Source organism: Stegodyphus dumicola, chromosome 3 (genome assembly GCF_044657685.1).
Source record: "Stegodyphus dumicola isolate Sdum_Otavi_A_Nest chromosome 3, ASM4465768v1".
NCBI lineage: Eukaryota > Metazoa > Arthropoda > Arachnida > Araneae > Eresidae > Stegodyphus > Stegodyphus dumicola.
The window spans coordinates 67,627,592-67,644,565 of NC_140770.1; the positions used below are offsets into that span (position 1 = coordinate 67,627,592).

Here is a 16,974-nt window from a genome sequence, read left to right on the forward strand (position 1 = left end):
TCGAAGATGAATTTTAAAGCAGCGATTGTTACAGACCGAAAACTATGAAAACTTTTTTGTGGTCCTTGGAGGTGACGTTCGCATTCCAATAAGTTTCCACCATCTAAAATAAATTGGAAAGATTTTATTCCTCGCTTTTTGCTTTCGATTATTTAACAAATTCCGCCTCTGAGGAGCTGCTCGTCTAAAGAAACCGTGTAAAGGGGAGGGGGTAGGCATTGTTTTGATTCTTTTTACGGTGCTCTGAGAGAAGTTGGGCTGTTTATTTTGCTCTACACTTTCTCCCTTTTACTACACGAGCGACTAGCGCCGAACCCTCTGGGACACCTGCTCAGCTCCTGGAAAACTTCTCTTGCAAATTTAGAGGGGGGGGGAATAGGAAATCCCTTTATTTATTTTTACACTTTCCTATTCCGTTGGCTGAAACTAGAATAAACCATAATAAGCTATAATACATTCTGTCCCGATAAAAGACCTTTTGAAAATTAAATTTTAGCTTTTATGGTTCATCATGATTTCTGTTGATCAATAAAATTCACTAATGTTTTTACCGACTGCTATTGCTTATATATTATATAATCACGTTTCCAGGGTTTGTATGATCCTTAAAAGTACTTAAGTTTTTTGGAAACGATTATGGTCCATGAAAAGTCCTCAGTTTCGGCCAAAATCGACATGAAGCCCTTAATTTTACTTATCTGACATTTGCATCTGTTTCTGCCATTTTGAGAGTGTAAGTTAACGTTTTGAAGGAATATTATTTGAGGGGTTAGCGTTAGAATTCTTTTCCTAATACAAACGGTGGATACTCTAATTTTAGGCACTAGGTGCTGCTGCGACTAAAACATAACATTTTGAAATTATTTCTCTTTTGCGAATTTCATAAACTATTACATGGAAAAAAACGTTTCCTTTTTTTGAAATACGAGTCTTTTATTTTGTGGTGCTAAATTTGGCGACTTTAAACATTTTTGCGATTTCCAGATTAGTTTGTGTACTTCGGAAATTTGCAAATTTTTGGATGATTTTTTTTTTCAAATATAACTGTTAAATATCATAAAAATGATAACGTATTAAAATTATATTTAAAAAATAATGTTAAAGCATTTTTATTTTCTTCTGCCCTATTTTAAAGATAACTTTTCATTTTTGTGGCTTCATATTTTGATTTTGAAAAATAAACAAAATAATAAGTGCTATAAATATAAAGCACAGTTTCTGAAGCACTTTTTAGAATAAAACAAAAAGGCTGCTGTAATTATTTTAAAATTAATTTTATTTGTTTTCTTTTGTATTTTTTTATGATAAGACCTTTTTTACCATGTAATTGTGTCAAAGTATTTAAATCTGTATCCGCTTTGAAAATTCGTTGTACAGTTTTCTTTTCCAAACCTTTTTTTTTTTTTTTTTCCAAATGTTTTTTAGCATTTTGCTCTTACGAAGTTGGTAAAGGATTTTTAGACCTAAGCATCTCAGAAGGTTTAGATGGATTTATAGACAAGATTTATAGACCTACAATTCCAGGAAAATGTGACAAAATGAAAACTTGTCTTCATGGCATTAACACATAATAGATGTGTTTTGTAGAAAATTTATGATAAATTTCTTATCTTTTAAAGAAATTTTGAAAGAAGAGTGAAAACAAAATTATATGAATTTTCTTGTTTTGATACCAAAAGTCTTAACATGTTTATCTTCCCTTTATTTTCTTGTCTTTTCACTAGACACAAGCATTGAAACAAAGAAAGAAACTGAAAACTAACATTTTATTAAAAGATTCATCTTTTATGTCACAGTGCACTATACATTTCTCAGTGCTTGCACTAAATTCTGAAATTTTTGTCATCCCTATATTTTGTTGCTTGGTTCTTAACTAAATTCTAAAAATTCTGCCACCCTGGCACTGGCACCAGTACTGACCTTGTATCATTTCACATTTATTCTCAATACTTATTATTAAAGAATACAAAATTAACAATTTCTTCTATACATTCGAAGTGCAAGCAGTTTTTTAGAATAACACAAATGTTTAATTAAATCTGAAAATTCTAAAATGAAGAGGAAACTTGATTTCCTAAACGGGAGAAAGGTATTCTTCAGAGGTACATCCTTGAAACATTAACAAATTAGGAGATGAAACAGAGACTAGTGGGAACAGTGATTTATTTATTGAAACAAATAAACTTGAAAAAGATGCAAAAGAGAAGGAAATTGATCTCAATTAGCTCAGCTATCTGGAAGATTTTCAAATTAAAAAGATGCATTAATATTTGTTGTTGTTGCAAAACACAAATATTTTGTAGCTTTTAATGTATAATTATACGAATATCATTTTAGAATTAGTGTAATAAATTATAACTGCTGTAAAATGTGTGCTTAGTGCTTTTTTAATGGATATTTTTTAGAAATTTAAAAACAAAATGTAATTGTAACCATATAAATCTATTATGATAAGGGATATAACTAAGTAATTACTACATAATTACATAATATAATAAGTTACTCTACATGTTGAGTTATCACCTTTCTGATCATGTCTCTAAATATTTCTGATTTCTGTCTCTAAGCAAGTAGCCAGAGGTAACTACTAAACGTCGGTTATGCTAGCATGCTGTTTATTATTTTACTTCTCAATTTAACTTATGCTAGAGATAAAATCTGCATAAACCTTTGGACTGAGCGAGTACATGATGAAATGAGGCATTAGAAATAATTAGTACTGACTGTGAGTAAATTTTAAAGAAAAAGGTCACTCATCTTCTCTAAAATATGTAGGACTCTTATAAGTGTAAAATATAAATGTTTCAAGAAATCTTATAATTTAATGCTGAGTCAAGTATTAGATTAGGTTTAATAATAATTTATCCTACTTGCAGATTTATTTTATTCTTATGAATTACAAAAGTGGTATTACAGAAGTTTGAGTATAGAAAATTGCCTTAGTTTATTCAGTTCCTATTTGCTCCTAAGTCCTCAATTTTTTTCTTTGAGGGTCTTTAAAAGTATTTAATTTCCATGTGCTGAAATATGTATGAACCCTGTTTTTGAATTGTTTTTTCTCTTACAGAATTATGGGTCAGAGACATATGAACGAGAAACACCGCCATATTCTGTGTCAAAATCTGTGGTATATGGAGATGGTTACTATATGAATGGTGAGTTGTTGCTCTTAGTTAACATATTGTATAAGATACCTCTTCATTAAATCATGTATTTATTATATCCTCCTATAACTAATGTAGTTTAGGTTTAATCAAACATAATTGACTTTTAACATATAAAATATTAAAATGTGGCTTTAATGTTCAAATTTTTATAATTGCTTTTCAGTACTTTTCTGTCAGTAATATTATCTCATAAATGTTTTGTTGCCAAAATGAGAAACATCAAAAGCCGTTTTGAAAGTTTTCGGTATGATCAAGAATTATATGATTTTTTCCTTCTAATTGTAATTGTTTGTTTTTCGAACAGGTAAAAGAAAATACACAATTTAATGTTATATACTTATAGTAATAATTTTAAAATGCATTAGGATACCTGTAAATTTGATGGATAAATTTGAGTTATGGAATATAGTGCCTGCTGCTTATTAAAATCGCTTCCATTCCAAACATATTTGAATTTAATAAAAACCAATATGTGTACTGCAAATTTTAATAACAATTTTAAACATAGTAAAATAGCAGTTAATCAAGTAATTAATCCTAAAATAATAATTAAAAATTAATGCTAAAATTAAAGTTATGTATGCAGTCTTGGAATTTATTTGAATTTTTTTAAGAAATATTTTTATAATTATGTATTTGATGAGATTTCTAAATTGTTATAGCCATGTTTGTTTCATATTGTTTGTCACAGTTTTTCAGTTATATTCTCAATTTCGTAAACCTGCTAACTTTTTTGATCGGCACTTTTCCATTCAAGAGTTTGTTTTAGAACTTGCTGTGCTTTTCTAAATTTGATTGATGTTGGCATATAATCACATTCTCCTATATTATTTTCACTGTCAGTGTGTGCAGTTCTTTTAACATATTCTATAGTGCCATAGTCAGATTTTGCATATTGTTGCCTTAATATTGTCATCAAATGAAATATATTGTAAAAATAAATTGTCATTACTTCCATCGGTGATTTCTGAAACATTAGCTTCAGAATGGCTTTCAGTTCCTCTCAGGCTTCTTCTACATAAAACCCATATATTTGAAAAATAGTTTTTAATTGTGTTTTAAGAGATTCACCCTCTGCATTGACTATAATATGCATGGTCTCTATCAGAATGCTAACTTAATACTCTTTCAAAATGCTTGCATTTTCACATGATTGAATTTTGTTTATCATTTTCTGAACATCTTTTCTGCAGTGACATTTGAAAGGTTTTTATAATATCTTGGTCTAAAGGCTAAATGTTAGAATTATATTGCAGAAACAGACTCTAATGTTTTCCAGACAGAGGTGTGTGCGGCACAGTAAAGCTATTTTTTTCATTTTATAGTACAATGTCCCATTAAAAAAAAAAAAAAAAAAATCCTCAGTACAAATATTTCTTATCTTGAGTTCCTGTTGCTGTGATAAGTTGGAGGTAAATTCTTGACTTCTTTCAAACATAACATTTTCTGCTTCTATCAATTACCAGTGCTGTCTTTTAAACTTTGGTGTTCATGTTGTATGTTAACAACACAGTAATGCTTTTCTTCATTTTTTTTTTTTTTTAATTGTCTTGCTGTTTTCCTTTTAAACATTGACATATGTTCTGTTAATGTGTTTGTTACATGGTCTATTTTCATCTGTATTTGTATTATAAAATTTTTGTGGTTTGCATTCATTTAGCAGCCCAGGTAAAATGTCATTTATCTTGTTATCAGTTACATGATGATGTTCCTCTTTATTCTCTTCAACCTATTTTCAGTGAACAATGTTATTTTTCTCTTTCCAGCTTGTAAGCAACCCGTCAATTGCACAAAATTCTCCTAGCAATTTAGCAAATACAACAACTTTTATAATAAAAGATCTCCAGAATATAAGACTATTTTAGAATATTTAGCAATGAAATATTTTTTTGTATCATACTTGTAGTTTGAAGCCATTCCAAGAAGGAATTTCCAGCATCTTTGGATTTTCCTTTTTTGCGATTCTTTGAGACATTTGCACATTTTATCTGTCCTTCATCAGTTATAATTATTTGCTTAAGTAGACTGGCCATTGCTGCTTGGAAAATTCAAAGTTTAAATGCATTTTTTCTCCGGCTGCACTTACCAGGAACATTGAGATTGTAATTTATTCTTTTCTTTCAGACTTAAATCTTTTCATTTAGGCATTTTCAAAATGTTAGAACTTATGTCGACAGTAGATGTAAAAAATTCTTCTTCATGGTTTATTTATTCAATTTCAAAACTCATGTTTCTAGTCTAGTTCCTTAAGATTTTGAAATTATGCATCCTCGAGGCTCTAGTGTATACAAATAGTTTTCAAAACAATGCCTTTCAGGTTAGACTCGAGGAGGTAGGAAAATTTCTGCAAACCCCTTTTACTGAAGAACCAAATAAACCATGGTCCACAATAAATTAAATAGATTAACTACAAAAAGCTTTGATAAGTACAAATAGGAAATTCTGGGCAATGAAGAATCAATCCTTTGCCAATAAAGTTTATAAGTGTGAGGGCAGAAGGTTTAGAAGGATTTAAAGACAATTAGTTACTTCCATGTATCATAATAATAATGAACGCTCTTAAAAGAGGCTCCATATAAATATATTATAACTGATATTTTGAAGTAACATATTTCCAATATCATGCATTGAAATTCTGTTTTTCCTTAAATTTTAAAATTGTCATTATGTGGCACAGTTGTTTATTTAATTGTTCTCCATAGTGAAAAGAAGAGAGTGAAGTCATTATGATTAAAAACAGAATAATTTTAAGGTATACTGATATATAAAATTGAAAGGGGGAAGAAAGGGAGCCTTTGCTAGAAGTGAATGAGCCAAATCTAGTCTAAAATATTGTTTGCCATTATTAAATTATGAAATTTAAAAAAAAAATTTCTTTGTTGCTTCATTAAATTTGAGCATTTTCCTGAAAATTTCAGTTTTTTTTTTTTTTTTAAATAGAAGAAGAAAAGTTTCATGTAGTTACTTAACTACAATTCTTGGGCGCTTAATGGGGAAATTTTTTTAGCCACCCTGATTGACTGCACTCATTTAAAAAAAAAAAAGAGGAGTATCAAATGTTAGTTTTCTGAATAATCATAGCTTTTTGTAGGTCTGGTTAAGTGCTGAGGGTAGCAAATCAGAAGTAATGCCATCTTGAAAGGAAGAAGGCCGAAGGTAATTGAATTCTCGTGTGATATTGTGTAATTAATGAGGATGAAGTAAGTTGAGAAACAAGGTTATGTACAGTTTGGAATACAGTAAATGTCTTCCATTAGCTTATAACCCCTTAACTAGTTTACCTGCATGGTGTACAGGCTATTCAAAGTTGAGCCCAACTAGTTTCCCTATTCAGCTTGTGGGAATCAATACTTTCCCATTCTCCTTTTTTGTTTTGCCTGCATTTTTAATACTTGTCAAGTTATTTAGTCTAAATATCTCTAAATAGATGGCACAACTTGTTCATATCATTTGAAATGGTTCCATCCAGTTTATTTCCTGTGGGATTGAAAATTCTGCTTCAGAGAACATTTGCTCTATTAAATGCAAGGCTTGTGAATCCAAATCACCTTATTCGCCCTCCCCCTTTTTCTTAATGAAAAATGGATGAATATGGCAATGAAAATCCTATGTTGCTAGAGGATTAACTGAATTTTAATACAGATTCAGAAATATCTTTCAGTTGACTGGTTGATTCAGATAAATAAAAATATTGATTTCAAGGCAAACAGATATAGGTCCCTCTTAATAAGGAGCTGAAAAATTCTGCAAAGAAGGTAGAAATCACAGCCATATGTATGCCACAAAGAAAGTGTGCAGCAAAAAAAAATCTAAATATGTGTTAGGAAGCACATCTCCATCTTTGATGCTTGGGGAATTTATAGCATATCTTGTCAAGGAGCTTTTTTAGATACAGTACAAAGTCTTTAATCCAGACTTGTCGGGACTTCGGCGATTCCGGATTAGGGTTTTTTTCGGATTATAGATCATCGGTTTAAATCTGGTAAGATGGCATGCAGAAATTATAAAATTAAAAATATGAAATCGTAATTTATGAAATAAAGAGCAATTATAATCTAAAGGGTATCAAAATTTACAAAAAAAAAATGCTTATTATTTATTTGTTTACTTTATTAAACATTTCTTTCAACGCGCACATGCATAAAGCATACATTACGCATAATCGAAATTAGAAAATTGCAACCAGAAAACTATTTGATGTGTATTCATGATATTTATAATGACGAGGAATTTGATTTAAATCATATCAAAGATGGAGTACATCGAGATGAAATACTACATTTAGTAAGGAATCATAAGCCGAATAAAATAAAATTATCTGCGCTGAAGATGAGGATAGTGCTGACAGATCAGCTTCCAGTTCATTGTGCCCCCCTCCCGGCAGAGCAACGGGAAATTGATAAACAGATTTCGGAATGGTTAGAGAAACAAAGAATATGCCTTTATCCATTTTTTGAAGCAATTACACTTTTTGTTTGATGGATATCAGACTGCACTATGCTCATGATCAAAACATGCTTTCGCTTTGTACATCCTTTGCAGCTCCGGAATCGGAAACTCTTTTTGACATAATTGAAAGTTCAAGCCTACTTTTTATAAAATTGCTCTAACAGTCTGCAAAAAATAATAAGTCGGATCCAATTAGAAGATTAAGGAACAACGCAATCTGCAACATTAACTGAAATAGATAATTAAATAATTTTAGCCTAGCTTATACCGTCCATTATACATTAAATGCACATGCATAAACCTATTATGCGCATGTGTAAAGGTATTTTGCGCATGCATAGAAAGTTTGTAGCTTTGAGGTCCGGATTAAAGACTTTGTACTGTATATCATCCAAACTAAAAGAGCATTAAAATGATGCTTCAGTGAAAGCAGATCTTATGTCTGAAAAAGAGAAATAAACAAATCTTCAATATATAATCAAAACTGGAAATTTAATCACAATTTTGATTTGTGATTGTGATCATCTGTGAAATTTAAGTTGTTTTGTTAATGGCATTACTTGCAATTCAGTTCTTCCTAACGCTTTAAAATTTTAATGTCCTAATTTTTCATGTTTGTTTAATATTTCTCTGAACAGACTGCACTATGCTCATGTTTGCTTTCCACTTTGTTTTTGATATAAATACAGTTGTAAAATTTCTTTTGCTACTAACAAAAAGGGACTTGTATATGTTTGTTCTCAAAACCAATAGAGTTTTAATTAAAATCAATGTCAAACACGGGATTGCTATTTTTCTGTATTTTAAGCTATGCGTAAAACTATTTGAATATTATTAATTTATGAAATAGCAGCACTTAAAAAAGTATCCTGTTTTTTCAAACCTTTATTAAAGACGTGTATGCACTTAGGTGTTTCTTTTTTACTTAATATTCCTATATAACATATATGGGAAAAAAAAAGTGTTATATTTTAATTATCTAGCAATAAAGCTAAATTTTCATTCTGACTGCCATAGTGATGGGTGGGTTCAAATTCTGGAGAAACATGGCTGTAACTGTTCATCTCTTCATAGGAGACAATGGTGGCCACCTATTAGGTGCATACTGAAATGACCACGATTTCCGTCCCTTGTTATGTTATAAGATATATCTCCCACTTTCCTGACCTGCCTTCCGGGTGTAGTGGTTCTGCACGCTGAGCCGGTATTGCGGAGGTCCGTGGTTCGATTCCTGCCAAAGGCAGTTGCTAATTTTTCATCTCTTCTGCTTCCCCAAAACAAAACAAAAACAAAAAAAAATTACCTAATGTCTTTACAGTGGTGCCCGAACTAAAAGGGCTGTAGATGATGACTCTCCACACCCAGGATTTGGTGATTGGGTACCTTAAAAACCCCAGTCGCCCTTTTAAAAGGGGAGTATATAAGGTATATCTCCCGCTTTTCTGGCATGCCTTCGTGGTGTAGTGGTTCTGCACGCGGGGCCGGTATTCTAGAGGTCCGTGGTTCGTTTCCTGTCGTAGGCGGTTGCTAATTTTTCATCTCTTCTGCTTAAAAAAAAAAAAAAAAAAAACCTAATGTCTCTACAATGGAACAAGGCTAATGGCTATTAAATAAAGTGCCTGGCTATTATAAAAAATATATATATTGTTTAAAATAATGATCTTGGGGAATGTTTTTAATACCCTTTGTATTTTTATTTATGTATAATGAAAGAAATAGAAGCATAATAATTGAACAAAAGTGATATATGTAGGAAACAAAGTTTTATAAAAATTCTGAAACAATTTTTTTGCTTCAACCTAGTTATTAATTATTTAAATATTTTATATTTATGTTTTGTATAAGTGATAAAAGGTGAAATATTCAGAATAATATGATTTTGTGTTACAGTATATTTGTACATATGTAGATAATTTTTGTGAAATTATATGTAAAATTGTAGTTATCTCTTGGGTAATATAACATGAAACGCCTTGAGAATGTGAAGCTTTACCCAAAAAAAAAAAAAAAAAAAAAAAAGATTACAAGGGTAAGTCTATTTAATATTGAAACAGATCAAGCTGGAGACTGTTTTGTCAACTAACTTTTGATGCTAAATTCAGCGAGAAATTCCCAGAAGTCCACAAACATGGCAGCCATTTGGTGATATTTTGTTCCAGTTTCTGAGCAACTATAATTGGCCTGGTGCATATGTGTCTCTAACTGTATTCGGTTATGTGTATGTATGTGTGTGTAACCTTATATGTCTTCCAGCAATTTAAAAAAAGTCGAAGGCACTTAAATTTCTTTGCGCCCAGGGGAAAACTATATAAGACTGGAGAGACCATCAGATCTTTGTTTTTACTTCAAAGTTTGGAGTATTTAAGACATCTTGGTGCAAGCTTCGGTCTTTAGATACGCTTTGCATTGCACTGTGTTTAGCATTCTTAATAGACAGAAATGGTAACTGCTGATTGTGCCCTGTAATACTGAGAAGAGCTGTATGAGTATTTTTGTGGAAAGTTCCAGAACTATAAAGTATTTCTTTTGAGAAAATAAACTTTGTCAACCTATTATGGGCTCTGTGTGCATTCAATCCATTATACACCTGTGCACGTATAACAGTTAGTATTGGAAATGTTATGAGTGAATGCCATTAACAAGAACTATGGAGAAACAACTGAAGCAGCTGTTTACATTCTATTGGGGTTAAAATCCATTTGATGGTCTGAGTTATGTTTGAGAATGATAATTTCAGAAAACACTCATTAGTTTAATGCTTTGTGTATATTCTCGAAAACATTGATCACTTTCAATTGAACTCACCAAGAGAACTCTTACTGTAACAGTCTGTTCCTAAAATATATACCTCTATTGGAAATTTCATTTTTAGTTGTATTATATTATTTTTGTGTGTATGAATATGTTAATGAATATATGCCCTTTTTCACGCCTTTTAACTTGTTTTGGTTCATAATATTCAGTTCAATCAACTCGGGTTCTTTCAGATTGACTTCATGTTTCTTTCTTATATTATATATTAATGGAAGCATTTTCCAAACATTAATAAGCTTTACTGATTGGTTTTATTCATTATTAAGCCCACCAATTATGTTTTCTGTTATTAACATGCTGCATTATTAGGAGATGAAGCTTTTGAATTGCACGAATAATTTGGTAATCATGAAGAATGTTATGTGAATGCATGAGTTGGGATTATTTCTAATTTAACAAAAATGACTGAAAAAACAAATAATCTAAACTAAAAATCTTATTTGAGGAATAAATTTAATACTGATGGATGCTAATAATTAATATAATTTAATTGATACACTATGAATTAATATAATTGAGGATTAATATAACTATGAGTTAATATAACTGGATAAATAAAAGGCATTTTGATTGAATTTTCTCTACATCTATTATCATAAATGAGTTATTTTACAAATGTGGGAATATCTTTATAATCCACATTTATAAATTGTTTTATAATTCTCATATTCTCATGTTATTATTTCATTTATAACAAGATTTTTTCTTCCTTTTTAGAAAGTGTTCCAGATACTTGGTCTTCCAATGCAAGTCTTAATTCACCCAATTACACATTTCCTACATCCTTAATGCCAAATCCACCTGCTTTAAATCATGCAGCTCCAGGTTTTTCATCAATGTATCTACCTACAGATTTATTGGTAAGGAAATACATCATTAAATATGCCAAAAAATTAATGATAGGAAATAAAAGTTAAAACTATTTAAATTCTGAGTTAAGTAATTAAAGTGTCATTCTGATTTTGCATATAACAAATAAGATGCTTTTATTAGGAAACTAGATTTTCTTGTTTACAGAGTATTTATTGCAAGCATTAAAATAATTGCGTTAAAACTGGTCAACAGAGTTCCCATCATAGTTCAGTATGCCAGTGCTAACAAGCACATAGATATCATGGAAAAAGAATTCTTGATACAATCAAAAGTCATTAATCCGGACACGTCGGGACTTCGGTGATTCTGGATTATCGATTTTTCCGGATTATAGATCATCAGTTTAAACCTGGTAAGATGGCATGCAGAAATTATAAAATTAAAAATATGAAACCATAATTTATGAAATAAAGAACAATTATGTTCTAAAGGGTATCAAAATTTACCCCCAAAAAATAAAGCTTAATATTTATTTGTTTACTTTATTAAACATTTCTTTCAATGTAAGTTGTTTAAGTTGCTTTGTTTTATGTGCTAATACTTTCTCTTTAATTCTATATAAACAGACATAATTTCTTGTTCAGTTACAAAGTTCCGCTGTTCAAGTCCTGTAATTGCTGTGCCAAGAATACCGACTAACTTGTCAATCGAAATTTTTTCATTTTCACTAACCTCTCTGTCATTTTCTTCATGCCTTTATCCATTTTTTGCAGCAATTCCACTTTTTGTTTGATGGACATCGAAACATACTTTCGCAGCCTTTGGGAGCTCCAGCATCGGAAATTCTATTTGACATAATCGAAAGTTCAAGCTTACTTTTATAAAATTGCTCTAACAGTCTGCAAAAAATAATAAGCCGGATCCAATTCGAAGATTAAGGAACAACGCAATCATCAGCATTAACTGAAATAGATAATTATAGCCTATACCGTCTGTTATATATTAAACGCGCATGCGTAAACGCCTATGCGACGCATGCGCAGAAAGTTTGTAGCTTTGAGGTCCGAATTAACGACTTTTGACAGTATATATGTAGCCACTCGCGCATTTCTAGCTAAACTTCATTGTTGTTGCATAATTTAATTCTGCCTGTGCATTCATGTGAGTTAAAGATGATAAAAGGAGTTGAGTTGTGAGAAGCATTCAAACTGTAACTTCGTAATAATTGGTATTGTTATGTATGGCCTCATATTGTCAAGAAGGAATCTGCTTATGCTGTATATCCTCAACAAACAATGCTGTATATGGCAAGTAACTGGCTTCAGATTTTACCTTAAGAAGCTTTTGAGTAGGTAGTTTTGGTTGTAATGTTTATAGCCTTATCCCAAATCAGCTTTGATAGCCTGAACCAAAAATAACCTTTGACCATGATTTGCTTCTCAATTCTCCTATTTTAAAATACTCATCAAGTAAGTGATAATATTCCTAAAAGATCCACTGTTCCTTCACATGAACCTGAAATCAGAGACTTGTTGTTATCAACCATAGCCTTCAAGTGATGAAAATTTTAGAAATATCCCTCATCAACGCCAAAGTTATAACTTCTCTTTGAAACCATTTATCCTTTTGCAGAATATCAGTACATTTACATCTTTCTTGTGGATAGATACATCCAGTTTATTCATATGAGTGAAAATATCATTCAGTAGTCTAATATTTGGCTGAATTCTTGTGATTCCATTTCTCTAACAAGATCATAGTCTCATTTCTTTAAAAACGTTTTGACTTTTCCCAGTTCAAAAAAGCATGTTAAAGCATTCCTTCCACATATCTGTTATTGATGTGTGTGCAGGAAATATATTTTACATATGCACTAATGTATTTTTTACAGAATTATTTATTTTATAAATAAAATAAAAAAAAAAGTATTATTTTGCACTAACCAGAATGCAGTGAGCGCCCATGGTTAGGAACCTATGCTGTAACAGATATAATGTTGGTTATATGTGTATTATTTCCCGATATAAAATAAAAACATGCAAGAGGTTCTGTTGCGTACTGATCAGATTGGTGGTTATTCAATAAGTTTCATATTAATTTATGAGGAATTCCTGATGAGCTTTTTATCTTATTTGTTAGTTATATTATAATGTAATCTGTTATTCAACGAAATGGAAACAGGTATTATCTCAGATAAAATGAAGAATCACAATCAGTTTTATGAAGGGTAAGCAATTATTATAAAAATTTGTGGGAATTTATACGCATCATTGTCGGCCTCTTTTCATAAGTTCTTAAGTTTAATGCTGCCTGAAAAAGTTTTGTAGTGGAGATAAATAATCTGTAGTTCCACACATCATTTATTTATTCACTGTAATAATGGCAGAGTGTATAGAAATAAAATTTGTTATTTGTGCTAATGGTAAAACTTAGTAATATTCTTAAAAAACATGCATATTGTTTTAAAATCTCCCACTGTGCTAAAAGTTCTGTTATGTCTTGAAAAATATTTCAAAACTTATTCTGCGTAGAATGACAACATCACGTCGAATTGAATGACTTTTGAATTAATCAAAGTTCTACATGTAAATGTTTTTCATTATTTTTATTTGAATCATAAAATGAACAGATAATAGAGTAATAGGAAATTCTATACAAATGGTTAACCACTTGCACTAAAAAGATGTGCCATGCACGTTGAGATGCTTTTGTCTCAAACCGCGAGCAACGTGAACACCACATCGATATGCATTTATCGCAAAAATGAAAATAACGTGGTGCACACGTCGCCTAACTATGAGATTTTTTATTTCTCAAGTTACAGCTCTGGATTGCACTCACAGACGCGGAGCGGCGTAAATGAGACACTTTTACCACTTGTTATATTGCAACGCACGGCACCGCAACCGTGAAGTTAAATCGTAGCGCAAGTGGTTAATAATCTTATTCCTCTGAAACCGAATTATATCTCATTTGAAAATATTCCTTTTTTACAACTAGTAGTATATGGCAATATGATTTATTTCAAAGTACTGTACGTTAAAGAAGTGCATCTATTTAATTTTTTTTTCTTTAAGTGTTCTTTTAGAACGAACTAAATGTGGACGTCTAATATGTAAATTCTCAAAAGTCAACTTTTTAATATTGAAAAAGATTAAATTAAAAAAAAGCTTATCATCAGAATTATAATGAAATATTACTATTGACTAAAATTTTTGGGAGACAATAATAATCTGCTTTATAGTGTTTATCTTAAAAATTTACAAAAAAAAAAAAAAAAAAAATGTTAAAAACTTGTATCATGAATGATACAGCTGAACCTTGTATCATGAGCAAAGTTTCTTAACGAAAAATGTCTTGAATAAAGAGTTGTCTCCAGGTCAAGTTAGCCAGCAACAAATAATACTGCAAAATGCAGATTATGCAGTGGAGGAAATTTTTTTCAGAAGACTGCGAAAGGAAGGAAAGGAAGGACGTTTCTAGTAATTTGATTTGTGAAATTTGTATGAAATGGGTTAAGATGCAAAAGTTCATAATATATTATCACTCTGATAAAACAGTAATGAGCTGTAGCATAAATGTTTGTAATGACAATATTACGTTTTTCTTTAAGAATATTTAAAAACATGGATTAAAACAAAACACTTTGAACAAATTTTTTAATGGGAAAAGGACCCAGCGATTCTCAAGTAGAGTCAAGCAGTATTAAGGGAAAATAAAATAAAGATGGCAGCTATGTGATAATTTTATTGAATAGGATTTCTTTTTCAAACAGTGACATTTTGCACCTTTCACTTCTTCACTGTTTTTCTTGCACCATCAACTTTCCTTTGCACATGGTAAAATTTAATTTGTTTTACTATTTTTTATATGTTTAGTAGTGTTAAATACTGTGTGTTAATATTACATTATCATATGCATTATTCTTTTCTAAGCAACTACTGGGGATCTGGGAATTGGTTAATTCATATGGGAAAAATTATTTGGTTTATGAATATTTCAGTAAATGTTATTGAACAGCCTTCAGGAATAATTAAGGTTGTGAACCAAGATTTCGAAAACTAAAACCAAAATTTTTTGTTCTCATATATCATCATATCTCAACAAGATAAATAATCATTAAAAATATTCTGATGTTGAATGCACTGACTTTATATTTTCTTATTTATAGCAAGGGTTGTGAAAACATGACTCTTGACTGTGTGATATAAATGAAATGAAGAGATATTTACTGATCAGGATGAACTGGGAATAAAATTATTGATGAATCTTCCTTGCTAAGGGTCAAATGGGAATGAAAGGCTATTTTGAGAGTGGGATCAGTTGACATTAACACGTTCACGCCGGCGTGGGCCACCAGTGGCCCGCACTGGTCTGTCTCATCGGGCAGCACGTACCACCGGTGACCCGCACTAGTCTGTCTCATCGGGCGGCGCATGCCACCGATGGTACACACCGATGGTACACATAATGGTAAAACTTAGTAATATTCTTAAAAAACATGCATATTGTTTTAAAATCTCCCACTGTGCTAAAAGTTCTGTTATGTCTTGAAAAATATTTCAAAACTTATTCTGCGTAGAATGACAACATCACGTCGAATTGAATGACTTTTGAATTAATCAAAGTTCTACATGTAAATGTTTTTCATTATTTTTATTTGAATCATAAAAGACGCTAAAAATTAAAATAATGAAAAATTAACGTTTATTTAGTATAAAAACCTTTTTAATAACAATTATAATTAATAACTATTAGCAAACGTACAACTTGTGTACAGGTCTGAACAGGTAACAATTGCGCGCCGCCAGATGAAATGTGGCAAAAATTCGAGCGCCGTCTCACAGCGAAGAACATAAAAATTGGCCCCGCCGTGAAAGTGTTAAGCTGACTTTGATTCATTGCTTCCTGTGGTTGTAGATTGTTGTACCCACTGTTTCTTCAGCTTTAGGGGCTGAAGTATTGGTCATTGAAGAACACCTGTCTCTCCAATTACAGTATGCTATCAAAATGTCTTACCATCTTGCACATCTCAGTGCTTAAGTGTTTAGTAAGTATCAACAAATGTCTGATATTTTGAGTGAAGTTGCTTGGATATCCATCTTGCACATATTTTTCAAGTCTGGGGTGTGATGCTACTTTTTATGTTTTGCATGACTGTCAAGAATGCTGGATTCAAACTAGGAAAATCTTTCATACTAATATGATTCTTGAAGTTCAGTTCATTTATATGGACAGTTATGTCTGATTTTTACACCTGTCACTATATTAAATTCTCATCTGATAATAGATTTATAAGTCTGTATGTTTCATGCCTTCACTAAGCTAAAAGTATTTCTCAGCACTTTACTGCTGTTATTTGTTGTACTGTTGTCAGGTGCCACCATCTTGCTGAATTGTTTCCCCATGCATGCGACATGTGCTAATTATATTAACTCATCCAATAGTAATATGTGCTAATGCTAAATGATGGTAGCTTCTTGCATAGTCCATGCTTGATATTGTTATGGTTTTTGTATTTATTTAGCTATTTTTAGTAGAATTAATTAAAATTGTTTTATATTCCCATGCAATGCAGCACAAGACTTATTTTAAGAGAAAGCTATGCCGAAAAATAAAAAATACAGGAGCATGCACATTTAATAAATAGCTATCTCATAATTGTATGCTTTTGCTTTCTGGAAAAATCGAGAAAATACCAAAATATTCTCGTGCTTGATTTATAAAGCTT

At 30.9% G+C, this 16,974-nt stretch overlaps 1 protein-coding gene across 2 annotated transcripts in view; it reads left to right on the forward strand.

Annotated features, from left to right (window-relative positions):
* LOC118198214 (transcription factor 12-like) overlaps nucleotides 1-16,974 on the forward strand; it is a 154,467-nt gene that overhangs the window by 101,318 nt on the left and 36,175 nt on the right. For both annotated transcript variants that reach the window (XM_085812975.1, XM_035369837.2), the window contains 2 exons: nucleotides 3,068-3,155; nucleotides 11,148-11,290. In XM_085812975.1, coding sequence (XP_085669101.1) covers nucleotides 3,068-3,155; nucleotides 11,148-11,290 — 231 coding nt within the window. The remainder of the gene's footprint in view (nucleotides 1-3,067; nucleotides 3,156-11,147; nucleotides 11,291-16,974) is intronic.